Below are 26,032 nucleotides of genomic sequence, written 5' to 3' on the forward strand. Positions count from 1 at the left end.
AGCTACATTCATCTATCAGTAACCTGTGGGATTGTGTCTTAGTCAGGGTTTCTGCTAATGTGATGAATCGTCATCACTGTGGAAACTCTTTTTTTTTTTTTTCTTGGTTTTTCGAGACAGGGTTTCTCTGTGGTTGGTTTTGGAGCCTGTCCTGGAACTAGCTCTTGTAGACCAGGCTGGTCTCGAACTCACAGAGATCCGCCTGCCTCTGCCTCCCAAGTGCTGGGATTAAAGGCGTGCGCCACCACCACCCGGCTTGGAAACTCTTATGAGAGAAAGCATCTAATTGGGGCTGACTTACAGTTTCAGGGGTTTAGCTCATTCTCATCCTGGCGGGGAGCATGGTGGCATGCAGGCAGACATGGTGCTGGAGAAGTAGCTGGGAATTCTACATCCAGATCTGCAGGCAGCAGGGAAAGAGTAAGACACTGACCAGAACAGATTTGGGCTTTTGAAACCCCTAGTGACACACTTCCTCCAAAAAGGCCACATCTACTCCAGCAATCCCTCCTAATCCCTGTCAGGTAGAGCCACTCCCTAATGACGGAGCATTCAAATCCATGAGTCCATGAGGGCCATTCTCAGTCAGGCTGTCCTCGGGGAACTTGGTGCCTTCCCTGTCTCTAAGGTTCACAGATCATCAGATGGCAGTTGAGCGCCGGCTCTCGGCTCACAGTGTCCATCTTCATCAGCAAGCGGTTGACGTCGGAATTCACATAGGCAGGGATAGGTTTTCTTCTGTAATAAAAAAAAATTTCTTGATAATTTCTTACCTATATAATATGTTAAGGCCCTTTTTACTCCCCCCATTACCCTTCCTATCCCCCTCCTACCCCTACTGAACCTCTTCTCCTCCCCTTAGGCCCCACTCCTAGTTTTGTCTTTTTCAGCACCCAATGGGTTTAATCGCTTACCTGAGCATGAGTGTTGGGTTGTGTTCTGGCTCCAGGGCACCTTACCAGTGGTTGTATCAAAGTAGAAAGATTGCCCCTCCTCCCCCAGCAACCTTTAACTACCAATAGCACCCAGGAAGTGTGGGTGCATCATGAGCCCTTCCCCATCCACAATGGAATGTTGGTGGCCACATCTCCTGCAGGTCGTGTGCAGGTTCCCACGGCTCTGTTGGTCCGTGAGTTCATGGTTGTGTCATGTGCAGAAGGCGCGGCGCTCACTCCTTGTCTCTGGGTCTTACAGTCTTTCTGCCTTCTCTCCACGGTATCCCCAGAGCCTCGGAGAAGGTGCTGTGTGTGTCTCACTTAGGCCTGAGCACTCCGCAGTCTTTGAAAATTGGATTTTTTTGGACATTTTCTTCTTCTTTTTTCATGACACTCATTATGTTATTTTTTATGTGCATTGGTGTTTTGCCTGCATGTATGTCTGTATGAGGGTATCAGATCCCCTGGAACTGGATTTACAGACAGTTGTAAGCTGCCATGTAGGTAGTAGGGATTGAACCTGGGTCCTTTGGAAGAGTGGCCAGTGCTCTTAACTGCTGAGCCATCTCTCCAGCTCCAGAAAGTTGGATTTTCACTGCTGAGCCTCCTTTCCAGTCCCAGGTTTCTAAACTGCATTAGGGAGGTAAACAGAAACAGGAATTGTCAATAAAGTTTTATTGAAGCTGAATGAATGTTCTCCAACTTACAGTGGTCTGGCTTCGTTTTTTGGACTTTCTGACGGTGGGGAAATAATATGCGTTCAGGAATAGTGAACACCGGATTTTGGATTTTCCCTGGGGTATGTGTAATTCTGTCTGTGACACGAACCAACCATGCCAACCACAACTCCAGGTGGAGCGTTGCTAAGCTGTGGCGTCCTGCAATGGGTCAACTCCATGCATTGCACATGGTATTTTTCAACCTATGGGTTTATGCCCAAGTATAAGTTGGAAAGCCTTCCTGTGTGTATTAAAATTATTGTTTCCACATGTAATAATACAGAACTCTTGATGGGCTGGTTTCTGTTTGTGTTCTAAGCTTGTGAAGTTGAGTGTGGCTGTCCACTATCCTACAGCCTTGGTCTAAGCATGGTGCACCAGCACAGGGAGAGTGTTGTCATTCTGGGCGCCTGAGCCACAGTCCTGCCAGAGACTCAGAGAACTGTTTGAAGGGACAGAGCAGGCCTCACTAAACTCCGTCCCATTTTGACCAGGGTCAGTTGCTGAGCATCTCAGCAGCCCACGGAGATCTGGAGACGGTCCGGTTCCTGCTCACGGAGAAGCGCGTGGAGCTGCCGATGGAGCCCACTGATGATAACCCAGCTGTGGTGGCGGCGCATTTTGGACACACCGAAGTAGTCCATGAATTGCTGGAGTCCTTATCAGGTAAAGTGCTGTGCTCAATTACCACCGCCTTTTCTGGAGCATAATTGGAAGCACGTCCTTAGGCAATCTTTTCCGATCAGTTTCTCTCACCTAGCAATATGCATTGAAAGTTACACACTGTTTTTTCATCACCCAGCAACTAACCCTTTTTATGGCTAAACAATACTCCGTTGAAAGGCTATGCTATGGTATGATGCATTTGTAATTTGTTTCTGGTGAACTCAAGGTGTTCTAGTCTCTTATATCTCCCCTGTAATTTTGGCTCAGCGATGAGGGACAAGTGCCAAAAACATCACTGCAACAAACAACAAGTTGAGGCAGGCTCTGGGAATGATCTTTAGGCGTTGGGTCTTTGATATCAAGGCTGGGTGCTGTAGAAGAACCCTTGCATGGTTTGATATTCTGTAATTGATACCTTGAATTTTTTCATAATTTTAAAACCAAAGGCCCTATTGTTTCTGTTCTGTACCGGGGTCACAATCACGTGGGGGCCTGGTGTGGGTGTATCTATGTGCATTGAGGTAGATCTATACTCAGTGGTTCCTCCCAGCCAGTGTTCCTGTGTGTGCCTGGAGTGGGGAAGGACCTTAGGGATAGGAATCAGTAGAGCTTTAAGGAACTTAAGAAGCAGACTGGATGATACGAGACATAGGAAGGCAAGAAGGAGCTAAAGGATGACTCTCTTCGGGGCTCTGTGTGTGATGTGACCCTGGGGCTAATGTCAGAGGGAAGGGGAAGGCATCTAGAAAAACTACAGCAACCCTGGGGAGTTCTTTCTGGCCTTATTCACCACGTAGGCTTTTTTTTTTTTTTTTTTTTTTTTTTTTTTTTTTTTTTTGGTTTTTCGAGGCAGGGTTTCTCTGTGGTTTTGGAGCCTGTCCTGGAACTAGCTCTTGTAGACCAGGCTGGTCTCGAACTCACAGAGATCTGCCTGCCTCTGCCTCCCGAGTGCTGGGATTAAAGGCCTGCGCCACCACCGCCCGGCTACCACGTAGGCATCTTTAATCTGTCAGGATCACACAGCACATACCCTTGGTACTCAGGCTTCTCTTGGCGTATAAGCCGCCTATGATAATGTAGAGAAGTGTTGAATGTGAATTCAGGGTAAGAGCACTCTCCACTTGGCGGAAGCATAGCTGTCAATCAGAGCTAGAATAGCTGTATTTTCTTCCTTGGCCAATGGGAAGACGAGATGAGTGCAGGGAGCAACTGGTACCATCTAGCCACACTGTCCCTCTGCCCTCTCACCCCTCCAGGTCCCTGTAGCCCCCAGAGGCTGCTGAACTGGATGCTGGCCCTGGCTTGCCAGCGCGGACACTTGGAGGTTGTGAAGTTGCTGGTGCTGACGCATGGGGCTGACCCCGAGAACTACGCTGTCAGGAAGAATGAGTTCCCAGTCATTGTGCGTTTGCCCCTCTATGCAGCCATCAAGTCAGGTGGGTCCCCCACGCTCAACCCTGTCCTGCGAAGTGTCCCACTTTCCAGTGTGGCGCTCTGGTTCCACCCCCACCACTAACTCCAGTGGCCTGTGGAAGGACTTCTGCGACTCCTTCGTTTCTGTGTGTGTGAGTGTGTGTGTGTGTGGTGCATATGTGCACACTTGTGTGTGGAAGGCCAGAAGACAACCCCAGCTGTTGTGCTTTGGGACAGAGAGGGAAATCATGCTTTTGCCTAGAGTTTCCCTGTTCATTTCAGTTGGCCGGCTATCCAGCCCCACGGATCCTCCTCTCCCTCCCTGTTTCTAGGATTACAATCTTACTCTATCGTGCTCAATATCTTTTTCATGTGGGTTCTGGAGATGAAATTTGGACCCTCAGCAAGCACTTCACTGACTTAGCCATCTCCTGGCCCCCTTCTCAGTTTCTTTTTCAACATAGCTGTTCTGTCCCTTCTAGTTTCCCCAGTGGGTGGCAGGGACCCCTACGGCAAGTGGGACCTCGTGGGCAGCACTCAAAGAACAAAGTCCCATAAGCTCTTGCCGCCAGGAATTGGCACATCAGGGGAGTAACCCGAAGCCTGCTCTCCTACCCCAAGGCCCCACCAAGAAGAGAGGACTTCTGGGATATCTGAACTCCCTGAGCTTCTCTGTGCTTTGTCCATCAGGGAACGAAGACATTGCCATATTCCTGCTTCGCCACGGAGCCTATTTTTGCTCCTACATCCTGCTGGACAGTCCTGACCCAAGCAAGCGCCTGCTCAGGAAGTATTTCATTGAAGCCAGTGCCCTGCCCAGCAGCTATCCCGGGAAAACAGTGAGTGACATGTCCTGTGGGCAGGGTCTGGGACACAGCTTTTGGACGGGGCTTTTTTGCCATGTTTCTAAACTGATTAAGTAGGTCATATGTATATTTTTTAATTTTCCCTTAAACTTAGTAAGGTTTTAAACTCTGCAAGTAGGATGTGCTCATAAAAAGCGAAAACTCTAGGGTGATGTAGTGAAATGGATTAGGCTGCTCCTCTTGTATTAAGTGATCTACCAACCTAGGAAGGATCCCTTTATGTACTTCCATAAGGAAATCTGTGAAAGCTTTGTGAGCCACAACCAGGAGCTGGGCATGGTGATACAGGCAGCTGGTAAGGTGGTGAAGAGAGCTGGGCATGGTGATACAGGCATGTGATCCCAATGACTGGGGAGTCGAGGGACAGGAAGATCAGGAGTCCAAAGTCACCTTTCACTAAGTAGAGAGCCCAAGGTCAACATAGAGAGCCCAAGGTCAGCCTGGGGTACATGGGAACTTGACTAACAGCAAGCAAACAAACAAGAAAAAATGACACCATTTACATTAGCGGCAAGTTGGCTTTTTAAAACACCAGCCAACATCTCCTTAATTCAGTCTTTAGTGTACTTGAAGGCAAAGTGGTCTCAGTCCTTCTCTTGAGGACATGCGCGTGGGTTCTCTCTGGGTTCTGGGCTCTTCTGCCTCTTCTTACGCAGCCCCATTTGCTGAGGTATGTCTGCTGACATAGGCCCGGGCTCCTGAAGCAGGTTGCTTGGGAGCCAGCTGCCCACAGCGTCTGAGCTTCTCTGTCCCACACCTTGGCCAGCTCTAGATACCCCACCCTGAACCTTCTCATTTTCCTATCCAGGGAACACAGCTATCAAGTGTTTTCATTTCCATGTTTTATTAATCATACTATTAAATTTTCTCATGTGCTCATAAACTATTTATATCCTTGTAATGTGAGCTGCCTGCGGATGCTTATTGATTGTTTTCCTGAAGCATTAGCTTTTCATTTTCTCACTGGAAATCACATGCTAGAGATTTGAAGCCTTTGTGGGTCCTGTGTGTCGCCAGTCTTTTCCCCAATCCTTTGTTTGCTTTTTGCCTGTTTTGCTTGCGCTGACACAGATGTGAGGACAAAAAATCACATATTCCTCCTTTACTTGTTCTTTGAGGTCTGGGGTGTGTAAAGGGGGGATTTCCAGGCAGGTTTTATGTAAATATTCTGCTAAAGACTCTTACGGTATTTTTATCCATTTAGTTTTAAGGTTTGGTTTTTCTGCTATTCATCTCTGTGTGTTATGTGAAGGGAGGAGAGGGGGCTAGCTCTCATATCTCTGGCTGGACAGCCAGTTAATCCAGCACGGATTTCAGGAGAAGGGCTGTTGAGTGGTGTGAGCTTGTCTGCAATCCCCACTTGAGTGGGAACATCTTCAGTTTGCGGCTAGTCTGAGCTACGCAACAAGACCCTGGCTCAAATATAAACTACACTACACTAGTGAAAATGGAGCTTCTTTTCTCCTCTGGGTTCAGACGTTACGGTTGGCATTTCCAGATAGACATTGGCATGTGTTTGGGGCTTCTGAGTACTGACTGGTACACAGGAACCAGCCCTTCCTGGTACAGCCTTGCTGTTTGAATACAGGTGTGTCATTTAATCCTTACAGTCTAACAATACAAGCTTCCCACTCCTTTGTTTTTTCTGAAGTTAATTGTACTCATGCTACCCTGCGCAGATTCCCACAGGCACCATTTTCGTCATATCAAATAAACGCTTTAGTTGTGTTCACGCATCTGTCCTAGCAACGGAGCCTGTTGCCTCCTTCAGCGGCCGCATTGACAGCATCCCCGTCACGTCAGTCTAGGATGGGTTTCCTGAGACTTCTACTTGGGGTTCTAGGATCACCCTATTTATGTATCTGTATTGCATATTCTAGTTTCTCCCTAATGGTCTTGAATTGTTCTTGTTATTTTTGTGATCTTTTTGTTGCTTCAGCACTATTTGAAAGGGATGTGCCTCTGTGTGGTTGCCATCTCCTTTTCCAGTCTGATGACTCTGGGAGGGGAAGAGGTTTTTTTTCTTTTGTCTTTGGACAACCTCCTTACCAACTTCCCTTAGTAATTATAAGTCTGAGCTCCTTCAGACTGGTCTCAATCTCCCTTTCCAGTGTGTGTGGGTAACCTATTTAATCCATGTCTGTACATCACTAGGAACAATAAAAGCTGGACAGTCATATTGCAAGCAGGTACCTCTCCCGTGTCCTTGGCTGTAAGGTCTTAGTGGCAGTGAATTATTATCCCTGACTTTGGGCTTCCTTATAGTAGGCCCCTGTTATATTTAGGTTGGTTTGGTTTTTGCTTAGTGTTGAGTTAAAAAGGCTGCTGAGTTAGGCCAAATCACATTTGAAGCTATGGCATTTCTACATTAATTCATTGATTGAATAAGTGATGGTGGTAATTGCTGACCCAACCATGAATTCTTGCAGGAAATACTAACTGATTTGTTTTCTATGGCTGGATTCGAACCACTGACATTCTATTTATAATTTTTACATCTTTGTTTGTAGACAAATTGCTCCTCAGTTTTGTTCCTGTTGTTTTGTTGAGGTTTTCGTGTAGCCATTCTTGTTTCTCACAGCAGTTTTAGGAATTTTTCATTCTCTATAGATGTTTCATGAGTCTTTATTTTCGCTTCCTTTGAAGCCTTCAGTCAGTTCTCTTATATTCAGTTGAGGAGATTACAGTTTGGCAGATCAATGTGCATTCCCTTCAGATTTTGGATGTGCCGTTTAGTGCTCACCAACGCCTTTTCAAGCACACTTTTATATCTGTTTTTCTTTCTTTTTATGATGTTAAAGCAGTTCAATATTTTCTCTTTCAAACTTTAGCAAAACACCTAATAATGGCATTTTAGTGTCCTGTCAAGGAACTAAATTTTATTCAACCCTAAACCAGTCTTCACACGTCCCTCTGTTGAGTATTCTGTGTTTGATGATGAGGATTCAACAAGACTCGGGACTATTTTGAGCTCCAGAGTTCATCATTCCAGCTTCTTGTAGCATCTTATCTGTACCCAAAAGAGAAAGACCAATAAATGCTTGTCTCATAGGCATGCTTTGGCAAGAAAACGTGGTTAACATTTGCAACATTTTAATAGCAAGACTCAGCCCATGGCAAGTGGCGTTATAATAGACATTGCCTGTTAATTGTGGAGCAGTGAGCCTTCCGTATCCCGGAGGGTGAGTTTCAGGACCCCAGGAGATGGTCCCAAAATCCACAGATGCTCAAGTCGGTCATGTGAAATGTCCTAGTATTTCTGTGTCATCTGTACACTCCTTCCTGTATAGTTAAATCATGTCCATATGGTTTAGAATGCCAAATACAATGCGAAGGGGGAGTCATTGGTCCTTACAATGTAGAATTTAGGGAGAAATGACAAGAAGTAAAGTTTGTTCATTACACATATAACTTTTTAAAATTAATTTTGATATGGAATTAAGTGAATCCACATGCAGAGTCCATGCAGAGAGGGGCTGCCTGCAATTCTTTTTCAGATGTCTTGAGTTGAATATTTATTTTTCTGCTTACCTTGCTGTTCACATTACTTGCTGATCAAGTCCCTTATACACTATTTGTCCTTTACCAGAATCTGAAATGTGAATATAGAGACATGTCCTTCTGTGCCAACATAAAAATGCACGTGACTGTGTGTACATGTGAGTCTCCTACTGCTGCTGAGTTCTACAAGACTGCCTCACATATATGGTTTGATGTCAGATAGCCGTGTGCTGGCTAGAGTCACCTGAGATGAGGGAACCTCAACTGAGAAGATACCTCCATAAGCTTGGTGTGTAAGCAGACAAGCCCGTAGAGCATTTTCTTAATTAGTAATTGATGGGCCCTGGGCTCTGTAAGAAAGCTGCTAAGCAAGTCATGATGAGCAAGCCAGTAAGCAGACAAGCCCGTAGAGCATTTTCTTAATTAGTAATTGATGGGCCCTGGGCTCTATAAGAAGGCCGCTAAGCAAGTCATGATGAACAAGCCAGTAAGCAACTCCCATCCATAGCCTCTGCATCAGCTCCTGCCTCCAGGTTCCAGCCCCGTTTGAGTTCCTGCCATGACTTCTTTCAATAATGAACTATGATGTGAAAATGGAAGCCAAATAAACTCTCTCCTCCCCAACTTGCTTTGGTTTTGACTTACTGTCACAGTAAAAGTAACCCTAACTAGGACAGAAATTGGTACCAGAAGTGGGGTATGGTTGTGACAGATCATGATGTTTTGGGAAGGATTGTGGAAGGACTTTGGAACTTTGGGAAGAAAAGCCATTGAATCCGCAAAGCTTGATGAGCTGTTCTGTTAGAGTTTAGATGATAAGAATGTTGAGAGAGATGCAGAGGATGGAGGCCCGACTTGTGACGTTCCGAAGGGAAGTCTGAGAGTCACTTAAAGACTCCATTGGAATCATTGCATACTTTGAAATAAGAATCTGTGATTCTGGTCAGCTAGGACTGAAGAATTATCTGTAATGAACCAGAAACCAACACTACTAAAGTAAAAATCTTTGCTTTACTAGGACAATTGATGTTGGCTAGCTGAAACTGAAAAATTAGTGGTGATTAAGAAGAGACTAGCGTGACTGAGGCGAAATCTTGGAAGTGTTTCCTCAGAGTCAGCACACAGAAGCCGCGTTCCAGAAGTAGCCAAGTTTGTACCTTGTGCTGCCAGCTAGCCTTGATCATGTGTAAGAGTCACCAAGTTGGTGACTCTTGTTTTGAAGTCAAGAAGGGGTCATGGAGAGAAGCTGAGGCTTGGCAATGTGTGACAGAGCTGGGGTCCCTGAAGAGACCCCAGGAGAGGTTACTAATGAAAGTGCAGTCCAGTTGCAGCAAGAGATTTTAGCATTCTGAAGGTGCCAGTACCATGGCTTAACTGCCAAGAACAGCAGCAATGGTGGAGTGGAGACAGCCCTGAGTTTGGGAGATAATCTGTGTGTGCTCAGAGGGTAGAGCCAGAGAAGTGACCTAGGCCCTTTGGAAGAGTCCTGCAGATTGTGAGTAGATCCCAGACATCAGACAGAGTTATTTACATGGCTGGAGTTTGGTTTTACTTTGTTCAGATTATGACCATTCCCTGGTTCTTTCCTCTTGAAATAAGAAAGTATTTAACTTATTATTTTTATTTTATAGGATTCCACTTGCTTTGGTCAATGATGTGTTAGCACTGTAATAGTAACTCTAACTATGACAGAAATTAGTACCAGGAGTGGGGTATTGCAATAGACATGACCATGTTGTAGACTTTGGATTTTTAAAGAGACTTTGGATTTTGTTTAAAGAGACTGAATTATTAAATGTTTTAATTTTTAAAGAGTATAGACCTTTTAAAGTTTGAAAGGCTTACAATGTAACAGATATTATTAATGTGTGATTTGGGGGATGAACATAAAGAAATGGTTATAATTTAACAGTGAAATGTTTGTGTCAAGTTGACATGGGTCTGTTATACTGGCTAGTTTTTTGTATGTTTGACACAGCTTGTAGTCATCTGAGAGGAGAGAACCTCAAGTGAGAAAGTGCTTTCATAACCCTGGGCTGTAAGCAGACAAGTCTGTAGGACATTTTCTTTTTCTTTTTTTTTTAAAGATTTATTTATTTATTATGTATACAACATTCCTTCCATGTATGCGTGCGTGTCAGAAGAGGGCACCAGATCTCATTATAGATGGCTGTGAGCCACCATGTGGTTGCTGGGAATTGAGCTCAGGACCTCTGGAAGAGCAGTCAGTGCTCTTAACCTCTGAGCCATCTCTCCAGCCCCTGTAGGGCATTTTCTTAATTAGTGATTGATGGGGGACTGTCCCACACATTGTGGTTGGAGCCATCCCTGGGGTGGTGGTCCTGGGTTCTATAAGAAAGCAGCTGAGCAAGCTGTGATGAGCAAGCCAGTAAGCAGCATTCCTCTATAAACTTCGCATCAGCCCCTGCCTCAATGTTCCTGTCCTGACTTCTTTCAAAGATGGACTATGATACGGAAGTGTTAGCCAAATAAACCCTTTCCTCCCCAACTTGGTTTTGGTCATGGCGTTTTATCACAGCAATAGTGACCCTGACGAAGACAGTCTCCTTAGTCCTCTGGATATCTCAGTCCTAGAAATGGAGTCTGAAGCCTTCTCATATGGATACATCATACTCTCATTTTCATCAACCTTGAGTAGATTTGCTGAGACTTCTTTTAGAGTTATGTTTAACTGTGTGTATGGGTGTGTGTGTGTGTCTCCTGTCTCTCTCTATGTATGTGTGTGTGTGTCTCCCTATATATAATGCGTCTCTGTGTGTATGTGAGTGCATCTTATGTATGTGTGTGTGCATGTGTGTGCATTCACATACACACACAAAGTGTATCTGCCCATTACAGAACAGAGACATTGGATTCTCTTGAAGCTAAAGTTACAGGTAGTTGTGTGCTATCCAGTGTGGGCGCTTGCAGCTAAGCTCAGGTCTCTGTGAGAGCCATCTCTCCAGCTCCAGTCCTTGAGACTTTATTTTCTGGTCTTCTGGCAACAGCATACAGTGTTAAGCTCATCTGAATGTGTGTGTGTGTGTCCCGGCACTTCCCATTTGCACGGGACCTCCCTAGTGGGGCATTCTTTCCGTCTCTTCTACTACATTTATTGCTACTTTATTTTCACTGTTCTCTTATTCTTACTGGTTTCCTTGTTCCTAAGGAAGATTGATAGCCCAACTTCCATATCGTATTACCTTTCTATAAGCCTTGTTCGCATTATCCCCTATAAAACAGGGAGATGTTAGTGCCGGCATAGAGGCAATCATGGGCTTATCACGGAACTTGGCCAACTGTACACACTCAAAGGGTTAATTGTTGCTGTATCTTCATGCTGCAAAAGGAAATGGGCTCCTCTAATTCTGAATTCATGTAGTAACTGGTTGTTTTCCTGTTCTTTCTTATCGTATTATTTCATGTTGCACAACGTGATACTGTATTGCAGGGAGTGCTGTATGTCTTCCAAGTGGAAATATTAAAGTACAAAGACATTGCTATCAGCCCTCTTGCTGCCCAGCAACTAAGACAGTGTCGCTGCCCAGACACCCACATCTCCTTCAGGTGTAGCTCTCCCCAGATCTCTCAGTTTCTGCAAGATGTCTCCCACCTCATGTGCCAAGGCTAGCCACAGGCTTGGAAGCGATGGGTGCATCTTGCCAATGAAAAGACAAAGAAAAGACCACACTGCTTTTCCCTCTCCTGGGCTTCTCTGCTCACATCAGAAGAGGAAATGAAATCATAGCACACACAGCCTGACTCATTTGAGCTTCCCGGCTTCCCCGGAGCAGGTATTATTTTTGTGATTCAAGTGAATCTCAAAGATAAATGCCCTGGAGTGGGTGCATTGGCCTGCAAAGTGATGCCACCAAAGAGCAGAGAAGGGTGATGGCCAAAGAGGTCCAGGTAGGCTCAGCACCTTTCTGGGTATTCTGTGGGACTGACCTGAGCTGGTGGTGTTATTGTCGCTGTCCTTCCAAATACTGAGCTCCAAATGCTGGCCATTAAAAGAGCACTTTGCCTGTTTGATACACTGCCTGGAAACACCCTTGGCTGTGTTGCCATTCACAACAGTAAATTCTGTAAAGTGGCCCATCACCCGGAAGAACACTGATGATGGAGGTTACCTCCAGGGGCATTTCTAGGGTGTGCCATCTTGTTTTGTGTGTGGAGCCTGCTTCCCCCACTGGTTTATGTGGTTTGGTATTTGTTTGGGGAACACAGTTTCACTGTGTAGCTCAAGCTGGCCTTGAACTGGCAACTCTTCTACCTCAGTGTCCTGAGGGCACAAGTGCACCTTAGAGGATTGGTTTGGTTTTTTTTTTTTTTTTTTTTTTTTTTTTTTGGTATATTTGGGCAGGTGCTCATATAACCCAGACTGGCCACGAACTTGCTGTGTGTTGAGGATGGCTCATCCTACCCTGCCTCCCTCCTAAGCGCTGGATGGCCAGCACTCACTACCAAGCCCATCTTCAGCAGGTACTGTTTTAATGTCCTTCCCGCCTCCCTGTAAGCCGCAGCTAACACAGGGGCACAGCCTTCACTGTGTCTCTGGGCAAGCACCTCTGCTGGCTGAGTAGGAACTCAGAGAAGCCCTTGATTAGATTCCACAGCAAAAGACTCCTTGGACTCTGTTGCTGTTTGGATAAGGAAGGTTCCAGAAGCCACAACACGTGATCAGATCTGCTCAGAAACAATTTTTAAACAGTAGAAGTGAAGCCAAGTGAGACCTGGCAAAGCCATTTCCCTGGTCCTTGGTGTCCATCTTAAATGGCCAGATTCTTGCCTACTGAGAGCCTCACTCATGATGGACAGCTGAGCAGTGTTAAGCTGTAATACAGCAGGAAAATAGCCTGTTGCTTTCACACCTAGAAAAAAAGAACCTAAAAACACCAGGAAAAGCTTAGCCAGGTTCTGGAGCCTGAGCCGCCTCCCGGTGCAGCTGCCAGCGGCAGTTGTAAAGGTTGGAAATATAATCAAGGACTGAAATTAATTTTGAAACAGCTCAGTGTGGAAATCATTTTTGTCTTTTACATCTCTCAGATGAGTAGAGATAAATTAGATCTTGTCATTGAGAGTTCGCCATTCGTATTCATCTTTAGATTGTCCCTGACTTACATAATTTAACCACTGGTGGTCCCCCAGCCGGTCTCTGCATTGAAGCTGAGAAGCAGGTTGTCAGTGTTGAAGCAGGTCTTCCTCTGTGTGCCCTGGATGGGCGTTTTTATCTGCACACTGCACAGGGAGGGCCAGAGGCATCCAGGGAGGCTCCTGCCCCTGCTGGGCCTGAGGGAGCTGCCAACTGCCCGACTGAGTAGGGGCTGCATGCTGGTTAAACCTGTGGCCATAGACTACAAACTCTAAGACCTTTGGGGAGCACTCTCCTCCTAGGTAAGGTCTCACACTTGGTGCAAAGAATTTTCTTCAAGAACATTTAGTGCATTGCCACCATCTTAATTCCTTGAACCCCCAAATGGTTAAAGGTTCTGTTTCCTGTGGAGAAGGCAGAAATTAGCATTCCCAAATTTGTCTCAGGATTAGTGAGACTCCAAAGAAGTAAAGGCAGTGCTGTTAAGATCCTGAGTTCCCTCAGCCTGGCCTGTTCACCCCCTACTTATGTGAGAGGAAGAGAAAGCCATTTGCTACCCGCGGAGGATCACAAAGCAAACTCAGGCATCTTCCTATTGATTTTGCTTTTCCTGGTATTGCTATAGTGATCATAGCCATTACTTCCCATGGCTTCAGTTACTCACAGTCAATTTTGGTCCAAAATTGTAAATGAAAAATCCTAGATAAAACCATGCTTAAGTCTTAAATGGTTTGCCTTTCCAAGTATCATGGTGAGCTCTCACACTCTTTCGACCCATCCCTTCCCTCTGTGACGCACCCCCTTGTCCAGTGCCACCATGCTGGAGTTTATACCTGATTAATAGTCACTTAGCAACTGTCTCAGCTCCCAGATAGACTCTCAGAGTATTCCAGGGCTTATGCTTAACTAATCCTTATTTTACTAATAGTGGCCTATCACACAGAGAAAATGCTGGCAGTTCAGATATACATTTTGAGAGGACAAAATTTACTTGACTTCTATTATAACTTTTTATTATTATTCTATTGTTTTGTTGTTGTTATTTTACTATGTGTAATGTACAAATTTAACTCATATAACTGGCATAAATATATACACATACACAAATATATATGAGCATAGTATATTTAGAGCTTGGTATTAGCCACAGTTCAAGCATCCCCAGAGCTCTCAGGATGTCTCCCCATGAATAAGACAGGACTGCTATGTTCTACACAGGCATTATTTTTCTCTGATCTTCACAGACTAACTTTCCAGTAGATGTTCATCCTGTCCTGTGGGACATAATACAAATAGAGCTGTCCTATGCAGCAAGGCCTCTTAAAGAGTTCTCTTAATCACAGCCTCTTTTAGCTCAACAAATCGTTACAGGTATATAGCTGTATAAGATAGACATACAGATCAAACATTTATTTGTAATAAATCATAAGTAGTTCTATTTCAAAACAATTGTTTGTTACCTATAATTTACAGGTCACTAGAGATTAAAGCAAATTTGCATACTAATGAGGTGGATGTACGTGCTCATTTTTACATAAAGGATTAAATCTCAGTTGAATATTTGATGCTGCAGGACTTAGAGCTTCATCGGTATGGTTCAGAAGCAGCTGATACTTTAATTTTCTATGTCACAAAGACCATGTCATATAAATATGTAGTATAAGGTATGATTAGGGCCATCTCAGAAAGCTCTAGAAATTCTGTCATAATCCCCAGCAGGAGCTCACCGAACGGTTGTTTTTTTTAATGAAACTCATCCGCAAATCAAACTACAGTTTCTAAAATCCCACGGTCTAGCACAATACAGTCTATAGGTATTCTTATCATACTTACATGAGACATGACAGTTGACAACTCTTGGAGGTTTTTGTTTTCCTTAAATTGTTGTGTCTCTGTAAAATTTTATATGTAGTGAAAAGCCTTGCATTTCATACCTTAGTCCAGCCTCCAGCCCAAGGTGTTTCAGTAGCCTTTGTTGGCATGCTGGGACAGGACAGTGCTCCATGGCAAGTGTCTGTGCTGTGTGCTTCCACCTGTGACTCTAGTGAAGTCACACGATACCACACGGTAACACCATATGGTAACACCGCACGGTAACACCGCACAGGTTCTCCCTGGCTGCTCTGCTGGAAACAGCTCAGGGTTAAGACACGTTCTGTTTGGAGCTGCTTCCCAGGCAATACGCGTTCAGAAGCCTTCTACTGTTGCCAAAGGTTTGTGACTCCTCCACACCACCACCCCCATGTTCAGTTTCATGACTCCATATGGGGGTCACAAGTTACAGTTTAGGAAGCTTGGATAGAAGGTAGTAGTTATATAAATTACTCGTGCTTCGCTAAGAGCAGGGAAAATGATTGATAACCTGGACATGCAGAAAACTGTTGCTTGATCTTACAGGAGAAACTGGAAAACACAAAGACGAAGAATAAGAGAGGAGGAAGCATTCTAAATGTTGGGTATAGCTCAGAGGTTTCGATTAATCACACTGCAGGCAAGACTGTAGACAGGCAAGAACTGAGCTTGGGAAACTCATCGGAACTATCCAACTTTTATCTATCTCATAAATATTGTAAAGCACGCATCAATTATATTTTTTTAAAAAGGCATGGTTGGCATTTCCAAATGTTAAAAGCATGCTTCCAAATATAAATATAAAAGCATACTTCCAAATATAAAGACATAATATGGATGCATTTAAATAGTAAAATTATTTATACTAAAAGGTATTTTTAAAATAAACTTTTTAAAAAAGGGGTAGTAAAACCAGTGAAGGTCATATCTGAAGTCTCACCTAATTGAGAGGCTGGGGAAGGAGAATTGAGCCCAGGAGTTCCAGAACAGCCTAGGCAACATAGGGAGACACCGGCTCAACAAAACAGAGGAATAGAACGCAAACTGACAAAACATTTAAACCCAAAATAGATCAATACTCGATATGATTGATACGACTCATCAATTGGGATTAATGTGTAACTTAATTCATCCAGGGTCTGTGAGTTCTCCACTGTGCTTGAGATTCCACAGCAGCCTGATCGCATCCACACCTCTACAGGCTGGGTGCAGGTTACAGGACCCGCTAGATACAGACAGAAGAAATGAGCAGTGAATTCACTTGTGAGAAGACTCAGATAGCAAACCACCCCAGGAAAACATACACAAGCACATTAGTGATCATGGAAACCAAACTAAAGCTCTGTCACCCACCTGTGAAACTATCACAAAGACTCAGAAATGCTCAGTAAGACATTTGGCGGGGCAGAGCAGCAGGCACGCCAGTGTCGTGCTCCTGGCATTGCAGTTGGCTCCATATGGGCCAAAGTAATTGGCATCACGTGACAAAGATTGTTAAACTTTTTTTTCTTCCAGTAATCTCTTCTGAATTTGTAATTTTATCTCTCAAGTCTATCTTTAGGACATAATTCAAAGACATCTATAGTGATCGTCACAAACAGCCAAACCCCACTATGTAAGAGAAGGAAAACTGAGAGTAAATGCCAAATGTCCAATAGCAGGAAGAAACCATGTTGACCATGCCATAACATCCAGTGAATACCCCAGCCAGGAAAAAATAGCCTTGTCTTCTCAACACCCAGCACACTGCATTTTGTCCCCAAGACACCCTGCAAACCTTAGCCCCACTCAACATCCCTGGGAAGGTCTTCCTCAATGCACAGTATGAACACATACCCTTTCTTACCTCTCAGGGCCTCCTGTCTGCTCGAAATTCTTAGCAACATCTAGAGCTGACTCTTAGGATAACATTCCTATTTAACACCAACTCCATTACCTGACCAGAAGCTTCCTGAAAGCAGGGTCTCTGGCCACCTTTGCTCACTCCATGTTAGCCATTCAGTGTAGATCCTGAACATGCTTGGTAGATGGTTGTATGTATGTTTGGATGGATCATTGAATGTATGCATGAATGAATAGGTGATTGGATGAGTGAGTGGGTAGGTGGGTAATGGATGGATCATTGGATGTATGCATGAATGAGCAGATGGTTGGATGGAGAGGTGGGTGGGTGATGGGTATATCATTGTATGCATACATGCATGAGTAGATAGTTGTATAAAAGGATAGGTGGGTGACTGATGGATGGATTATTGGATGCATACATGAACGAGCAGATGGTTGGATGGAGATATGGGTGGGTGATGGATAGATCATTGGATGCATGCATGAATGAGTTAATGGTAGATAAATGGATAGGTGGGTAACTGATGGATGGAAGGACTGATGGGCAGATGGATGGATGGATGATTGGATGGATGGATGGATGGATGGATGGATGGATGACTAAATGGGTGAATGGGTGGGTAATTTGCTGTATAAATAGGTTGTTAAATTTTTCGATTTTAAATAATATCCCTAGCCGGGCGGTGGTGGCGCACGCCTTTAATCCCAGCACTCGGGAGGCAGAGGCAGGTGGATCTCTGTGAGTTCGAGAGCAGCCTGGTCTACAAGAGCTAGTTCCAGGACAGGCTTCAAAGCCACAGAGAAACCCTGTCTCAAAAAACAAAAAAAATAAATAAATAAATAAATAAATAATATCCCTCCTATATATAAATGATCTCATAGTTAAAATGTACTCTGCTAAATATTAGGCTTTAATCTATCACCTAATTGTGAGGCAGAAATCTTGTTTTTACTTTAAAATGGAAGAACCTGAGATGGGCTCTCAGTAATAATAAGTTAAATATCTTTGTTAACTACGTAAGAATTTTCATTTCTTGCTTTTTCTCTTTCTCAACTGTTAGCAAAGTAGTAGGAGATTTCTTATAAATTTCCTATATTTTAAAAGAAAAACCAAAATCGTATAAGGAAAAAGGTGCTTTTTTTTTGTTTTTGTTGTTTATTTTGTTTTGTTTTTCAAGATGGGGTTTCTCTGTATAACCCTGACTATCCTGGAACTCACTCTGTAGACCAGGCTAGCCTCGAACTCACAAAGATCCGCCTGCCTCTGCCTCTCGAGTGCTGGGATTAAAGGTGTGTACCATCACTGCCTGGCTTATAAAAGGGCAATATTGATTGGGGGACCTTCTAACTTTTCAAGAACTTTAGGGGCTCAGTGTGAAGTGTGAAGTGTTTGTTGGGCATGCAAGGGCCTCTGGGTTCTATCACCAGGATGGAAAACAAGAGAACGAATACAGACATAGCCAGGCTTTCCTAGGAAGCATCTCGCACACAGCTGGCAGAAGGAACACATGATCCCTTTCCTTCAGAAAATGAACTGTGCTTGTCCGGGTCTCGGTTATCTCCCTGTTGGGTTTCTAGAGAGACTTGAATTGGCCTTGGGATTGACATAGTTAGATTTGGGTTAAATTGTATTCTCTTTTAAAAGATGGTATGGCAGTTTTTACATCCGTGTGCACACATGCAATTGGCCTGGAATTTTGATGGCTCTTACAGAATTGCCAGTTTTGACTCGTAAAATGAAGTGAGCAGCTGTGTTAAGGAACCATTTACCCAACAAGGGGACTGTTTGTTCTTTAAACTTTTACTTGAGAACAGTTTATATTGAATCAGGACCTTCGGGAATGGTTCTCTAGTTAACCCCCTTGGGCTAATCAACCCATATTTACTTTCATTGTCACTTTGGGGGGTTTAGTTTTGTGAGTCCTGTTTTCAGTGTAGTCAGTGACCTACTATACCTGTCCAACAACAAAATCTCCCGTGTTGTAAACAATGGTTTTACACCCATTTACATACTGCCATTTTTACTCCTGGGTTATTAAGTATTGGTTTATTTTCTCTTTTAAAATATCCTCTTTTTTTTTTTTACCAATTCCATGCATGTATATGATGTATCTTGATTAGATGCACCCCAACTCCTCCCACCTCCCACTTCCCTTGAATACCCTCCCCCCAATACACACACACACACACACACGGTAACCCACTGAGCCCCTGATCTTTCTGGTTGGATCTTTGCACAAGTAGCCATAACTCTAGTGAGCTCAGGATGCAATTGCCATGTCCTACCCAAGAGATGGCATTTTATAGCACTCCTCTCCACCCCCTGCTTTATATTTATTTCTGCCCCCGTCATTAAATTCCCTAAACTTGCTGGAGGAACGGAATAGATTCCCATTTAGGGCTAAGCGCTCGATACCCACTTATTCTCGGAGCTTTGACCAGTTGCTAACTGCAGAAGCATCACTGCCTAAGGTTGAGAACAACACCCACCTAGGGGTGTAACCCTAAATGTTTAGAAGGCAGTTCCACATGGCCATTTAGCAAACCAGTGATAGAGGTTGCCCCTGGGTCTCTGGCCTCCCAAGCCACATGCTTTTGCCCAGGTTTGTCTACTTTACCTGACTCCCCCATGGAGCCAGCCTCAGATCCCATCAAGAAGTGAGTGTGCTTGTTTCTAAGCTTGTCAATGGCCATAAGCTTCATTGGTTTTTGAGAGATCTTCAACTTGGTTCACCTGGCCAAGCTCTTGTTTCTTCTTCATCGTCTTTGTTTTCCCTTTGAGCCTGGCTGTCTTTGCTTCTCTGCGTTCTTCCGTCTCCGGTGCTGAGTGAGCACAGAACGTTGTGGTGTTTCTCTGTGTGTTCTCCACTCTTCGTTGTCTTAAATCCCTATACTATTGTCATGTGTGGGGTCTTCCTCTCCCTGCCACACACTATTGAAAGGGGGATATTGCAGTGTCCAAAGAGTTGAGCGCTATTTAACCCTCTTCTCCTGGCTGGTCATTGCTTTTCTTTGCCTTTGTCTAGGCGTCAGCCATGTAGTAGGGAAAGAGACAAGCTGTGTTACAAGTCTGTCTTTTCAAGCTTTCCTCCCCTTGTACCCCAGAGTTTAACCAACTGACGAGAAGGTTCCTCTGTGAGAACAGAGCCCATCCTCTGGCCTCTGCTCTTCGGTGGTCTCCCTCTGTTACACAACGGACAGCTTTGTAATTCCCTGTTGGTTCTCCGCATGTTTCATCTTTCATGGTCATTTTTTCCTGTACTTTCATTTGTTCTGTTATCTCTTGTGTCCCGTGTCAGGCCATAAAGATTTAGCATCATTGTATTTGGGGTTGTAATCATTTGTCTTTTAATACCACCTGTCACTCTGATGTCCTTGGTGCCTTTGGATGGCTGTCAGCTCTTCCATAGCCCTGTAAGCATGCAGGTGTGATAGAGAGGGAGCAGTATCAGACCCTGGGCATAGAAATTGCAGTCCCAGGTCTGGAGTTCTTTCTGTGTGGATTGCACCAGCCTGGCAGGGCTACTATAAATGGTCCGGCGAAAGTGCTCCGTGGGCACTGCAAGGAGCTGGTGAGTAAAGCTGCCATCTAACCGTTGGAATATTCATCAGGTTGACTGGGCTTGTGTTAGTCAGGGCTCCTTAAATAGCAGAGCCAGTAGGATGGATGGATGGATTATAGGTGAAAAAATGGATAGATGGATATGGGTGATCTATAAATAATGATAGATAGCGGATGGATGCATGGATGGATGGATGGATGGATGGACAAAAGATAGAGAGATAGATGGATAGACAGACAGGTGGATGCATGTATGCATACATACCATAATACATAGGTAGACAAATGATAGATAGATAGATAGATAGATAGATAATTGATATATAGGTAGACAAACAGATGGATGTATGCATGCATAAATATATAAGTAGACAGGCAGACAAATGATAGATAGATAGATAGATAGATAGATAGATAGATAGATAGATAGATGAGAGGGGGCTCACTAGGGGACTGGCTTGTGTAACCATGGAGACTGAATAGCCCCCTGATCCTCTCTTCAAGCTGGAGGCCATGGATGCTAATAACATAGCTGAGTCTAAAGGGAAGAACTGAGAACCCATGGGACCACTGGTGTAGAGTCCAAGAGGCCCCCAAGGTTAGGATTTCTGCTGTCGGTGAGGATAAGGGGAATGTGTCCGGCCAAAGCCCACAAAGAAAAGTGACTTCCGCTGTTCAGTTCTGTCTCAGCCCCTGGCTGGTGGGATGACACCTGCCCACACTGAGGGCAGATGCTCTGCACCCACTGATTTCCTTGGACCCTCACAGACACAAGCAGGTATGTTCTACCAGTTTCTATGGATCCCTTCATCAAGTCCAAGCCTGAGGTTAACAGTCATGGTGCCTTATGAGAACAGACAGCTGGAGCAGGATTTTAAAATATACCATTAGCGGTGGGCTTGCACGCTATTTTTATATTTAACATTTTTCAGTTATCTGGTTTCTATGGTGATGTTTCCTCTACTTTATATGATATTGGCAGCTGAGTACTATTAAGTCTGACACCTACAGTGTAGGTGTAAATCATGGGAACTGATTTAGTTATTTTTAGTTATTTTTCTTCTCATTCAGTCATTCAATTAACCAAGAAGCCCCTTTCGAGATTAGGAGGGACCCCTCCACCCCTCGTTCACCCCTCGTTCAATCTCTCCCTTCCCTGCTCTCTGAAGCAAACATTCTTTTTTGGGCTCTCATTGTACAACACAGGTTCTCACGGGGTCTCCCCAGACTGGGGACCCTGGACTCTCATTGTACAACACAGGTTCTCATGTACATCACTCTCTTTACCTGGTAAACTTGATTTCTCATCTCCTCCTTCACCGGGTGTTCTTTGGCTTCTCAGAAGCTGTTGTTTCCTTTTACTTCCCACAAAAGGAGTCACTTATGGCCTTTTCTAAAATATTTTATTACATTTTAGGGTGTATGCGTGCGTGTATGTATGAGTGTGTGTGCGTGCACGCATGCACGCACGCACTACCACAGTACACATGAACGTTAAAGGACAGCTTGTGGGAATCGGCTCTCTCCTCCTGCCGTGTGAATCACGGGAATGGAACTTAACCACTGGTGTCTGATAATGGAATGATCTGGATTCTCTGTTAGCTTTCCTTTACTGTAGCAGGATATCCATGAGAAATGAGCTGATATGGAAGGAAGGTTTGCTCTGGCTCAAGGTTTAGAGGTTTCAGGCCGTGGTCAACTGGCCCTGCTGCCCTGGCTTGGCACCATAGTGAGAGTGTACAGTAGGAGGAGCCGTTGATTCCTGACTGGAAATGAAAGAAAGAGACCAGGAGAGGCAGGATGGGGTCCAGATATCTTCCTCAAGGGCATGCCCCTACCAGAAGATTCCCACCAAATCCTCCTTCCTGGTTTCCTTCCTCTTCCCAATAGCATGCCTTTGTCACTAGACTTCAAGGCTATTCCGAATCTGAACCACAGTCCCTTCTGGGCTTTGCCTGACTGGTTACCAGTTGCTGTTTTCCTAAGGTTTCCTAGCAAGTCACCAAAGCATAGACTGAAACACACACAAGGTTCCTCTCACCCCTCTGAAGCCCCAAAGTCCCAAACTAAGGAGACGCTGTCTTCAGATGTCATCTGAGGACCTCCGCTGAACACAGGAAGTCCGGGGGCTGCTGTGGGCCGAGGACCAACACGCAATCCTAGAGCATTCTGTGTGTTCCCCCATTTTAACGTGTGAGTCATAAATGAACAAACCTCTGTTGATCGCCTCTCTTGGTGTGCTATGCCCACTGCACTGAGCAGTGGTCTGTCCTGTCGAGGGGTTTATAGTCTCTAGAGGTTACAGTTCAGACTCAATTGTGAGTCCAGCAGAGATGACTGACATGAACAGTGGGAACAGAAGGACAGAGTTATGCATTCTGCCCTGAGGGCAGCAGAGTCCCAATAAGGAACAAACATCAAGGGCCCCTCTCTACCAGGTGACTTGCCACCTGACCAAGACAGTCTCTGAACTAAGTCCTTTTCCACATGACCTGTTCTCCAGCCTCTGTCGCTGGAGCTTCAACGTTAAGCTGAAACCATTGGAGCCTCAAGTCCTTTTTTGAATGGTTTTCTCTTTAGCCAAGAGAGTTGCAGTGACAAAAAAATCAAAGTAAGGGCCGGCTAGACGGCGCAGGGGGTCAACGTGCTTGCTGCTAAGCCCTCGTCAGGACCCACGTAGTGGAAGGAGAGAACCAATCCCTTCAAGTTGTCCTCTGACCTCCACATGTTTGCACATGCTCACACATATGTGTAAACACACACAAAATGGATAAAATCTAATAAAAATATTTTAGAGGAAAATTATACCTTCGTGGCCAGTGGCTTCTAGAATATAGCAAGTCAGATAACGTCTCTGGGCTACAGCCTCCATCTCCAGAACAGGGTACTTTCTCTATAACACTCTTCCCACAACCTTTAAAAAAAATTATTTCATGTATTATTATTAATGTGTGTGTGTGTGTGTACAATGGTGTGTGCAATGGTATAGGTAGCACTATTAGTAAAAACCCACAGACTGATTTGGGGTTCAACCTGAAGGTCAGAAAAGCAAAACAACCAGCCAATGGCTTTTACCACGACCTCAGTCTGAAATGGCGATCCTGTCTCCAGGAATCCTCAGAATGTGACTGTGTCTGAGAGCTGTCTCCTCCCATCTTATATTCCTGGGATTAAAGGTGTGCATCACTGGGATTAAAGGCATACATCGCCCAGTTTCTATGGCAACTAGTGTGGCTACTGAGATTAAAGGAGTGTGTCCCCACTGCCTAGTCTGTAAGGCTGACCCGGGAGGCTGCTTTACTCTCTGATCTTCAGGCAAGCTTTATTTATTAAAATACAAATGAAATGTCACTACAAGCATGTGTGCAGTGTGTTTGCGTGACAAACATGTGGCATTATGAGGACAGCTTTAGGGAATCAGTCTAAGGAACCATTTGATGCATGACTGGGAATTGAAAAGGGGGGCTAGGGTTTGCATCCCAATATCTTCCTCCAGAGCATATCCCAGTGACCAGAAGACTTCCTGCCGAGAGACTTAGCAGTTCTCTCCTTCCATCTTTACTTGGGTTCCGGGAATCAGACTCAGGTTTCCAGATTTGCACGGCCAGCACTCTTACCCACTGAGCATCTCACCAACCTCCCACCCGACCCCTTAAGCCTGAGTCCCCGCCACCACCTTGGAAAACAACTTCCCAAGCCATCACGCAGTACCTCGGTGGGGAGGCAATGCTTCCTCTGGGCTCCCCTTCATTTGGCCAGGATTTGAAAGGCTTGGAGAAAACCCCAGGACACTTTCCATCTGTGTTCCCTGGTGCGTGTGGCTTGACCACCAAGCTGTTGAGCCGCTCAGTGCCAGCTGCTTTTGATCCTTTGGTTCTGCACTCGGGACAGGGTTATGCAATGGCTGGCTGTGCTCCCCCAGTGCCTGGTTTGTGGTAATTCAGCCCAGACTGACACGAACAAGCAATGAGCACTGTGGGCTTGCTAAACTCTGTCAAGTGCATGGACACAGTTGTCATTTTTGTGTTCTTTGTCCTCTCTCTGGCAATATGAATACTTGGGTATCCTGGGTACCTGGGAAACAGAAATGATAATAAAACATGTCAATCCAAAGTTTCAGTGTAACCCAAGACGAGGTGGAAGGCTTCCGTGTTTGTCTACAACGTGCCCATCTAACTCAGCCTACAAGCCCGTCTGTCTTCCAAGGACATCATGTCATAGGCTTTCATTTGGGCCGCCAACCAGCTCCCAAACCATGATATGGAAACTTATTATTAGTTATAAATGTTCAACCTTGTCTTATGCTTTCCACACTAGCTCTTATATCTTAAATTTACCTGTTTCTCTTCATCTACGTTTTGCCTCTGGGCTTTTGCCTTTCTTTCATTCTGTATGTCCTACTCCATGTCTGGCTGGCCTGGCTAACTGACCCCAGGCCCCACTCTCCTTCTTTCTCTCTTCTCTTCCCCTGAGCCTAGATTTCTCCCCATTTATTCTTTCTGCCCACCAGCCCTGCCTAACCCTCTACTGCCTAGCTATTAGCCAGGTCAGCTTTTTATTAGACCAATCAGGCAAGGTGAAACAGCAACACATCTTTACGTAATTAAACAAATGCAGCTTTAAAAAGTAGCAAGCCTTTGCATAGTTAAAGTAAGATTCTGCAACAATGTTGTCCTAGCTTCAGGCTTCTTTCACAAAGCTTCTCTCTAGGCAGGAGTTTATCAGATGTTGGTTGTGAAGAAACTCGTGGTGGGACCTAGAAAGAGCTCAAAGAACTGGCGGCAGCAATTGCTTCCCCTCTCCTTTGGGTCTAGTGAAGTCAGTGGTACACACTGCACTTCTCTTGTGGGTGGTTCTCTTCTAATAGGATGATCTCTGTGAGAGAAACACAGATTTCCACAAAGCATCCTTTCTCTGTTGAGTGGGTTCATCATTCACTCTTGAGTCTGAGAAGATCAAAAAACGTGAGCTAAGGCAATCAGAGGCTTGCACACGCGCGCACACACACACACGCTCACCTATGAACCCAAAACTTCCTGATTGTCTGACATAACAGTGGACACACTCAGCACTACACAAGAAAACTGCTGTGCAACAGCATCAGTCAAGATGCTGGCCTTCTTCTGTAACAGAAACACATGCTCCATATGGGAGATAAAGAAATAAGGTGCTCCAACCTAGAGATAAAGAAATGGGTGCTCCATCTGGGATATCAAGAAAGGGGGTTGCCTTGTCCTCCAAGGGTTTCTGTACTGGAGAGCTAGTCACTAGCATGGAAGTTTCCAGAGATGGTAGGACTTTTGAAAGGTGGGATTGGTGGAAAGTGTTCAGGTTATTGGAACATCGCCCTCAGAAGGAGTCATTGCTGGGTCCACACCGTGAGTTGTGTGGAAAGCAAACCAAGCCTATAAATTCCTCTCTGCTTTCTTTCTCAGCCTGTTATCTTCCTCCCTCCTGTGTTCCACCGGGAGGCTACCTGCTTTCCTGGGAGGTAGCCAGGGTGTGTCTGCCCAGGCCCAGCCAAGGCTGCACCTTGCTGCCCGGAACCCTGCACCACACTGAGTTCCTTAGAAATCCCCTAT

General features: G+C 44.8%; 1 protein-coding gene across 1 annotated transcript in view; it reads left to right on the plus strand.

The window, feature by feature from the left end:
* Lrrk1 (leucine rich repeat kinase 1) overlaps window positions 1-26,032 on the plus strand; it is a 138,700-nt gene that overhangs the window by 54,631 nt on the left and 58,037 nt on the right. The window contains exons 4-6 of the mRNA XM_057756435.1: window positions 2,149-2,320; window positions 3,577-3,756; window positions 4,424-4,572. Coding sequence (XP_057612418.1) covers window positions 2,149-2,320; window positions 3,577-3,756; window positions 4,424-4,572 — 501 coding nt within the window. The remainder of the gene's footprint in view (window positions 1-2,148; window positions 2,321-3,576; window positions 3,757-4,423; window positions 4,573-26,032) is intronic.

This window comes from Chionomys nivalis, chromosome 23, assembly GCF_950005125.1.
Source record: "Chionomys nivalis chromosome 23, mChiNiv1.1, whole genome shotgun sequence".
In the NCBI taxonomy this organism is placed as follows: domain Eukaryota; kingdom Metazoa; phylum Chordata; class Mammalia; order Rodentia; family Cricetidae; genus Chionomys; species Chionomys nivalis.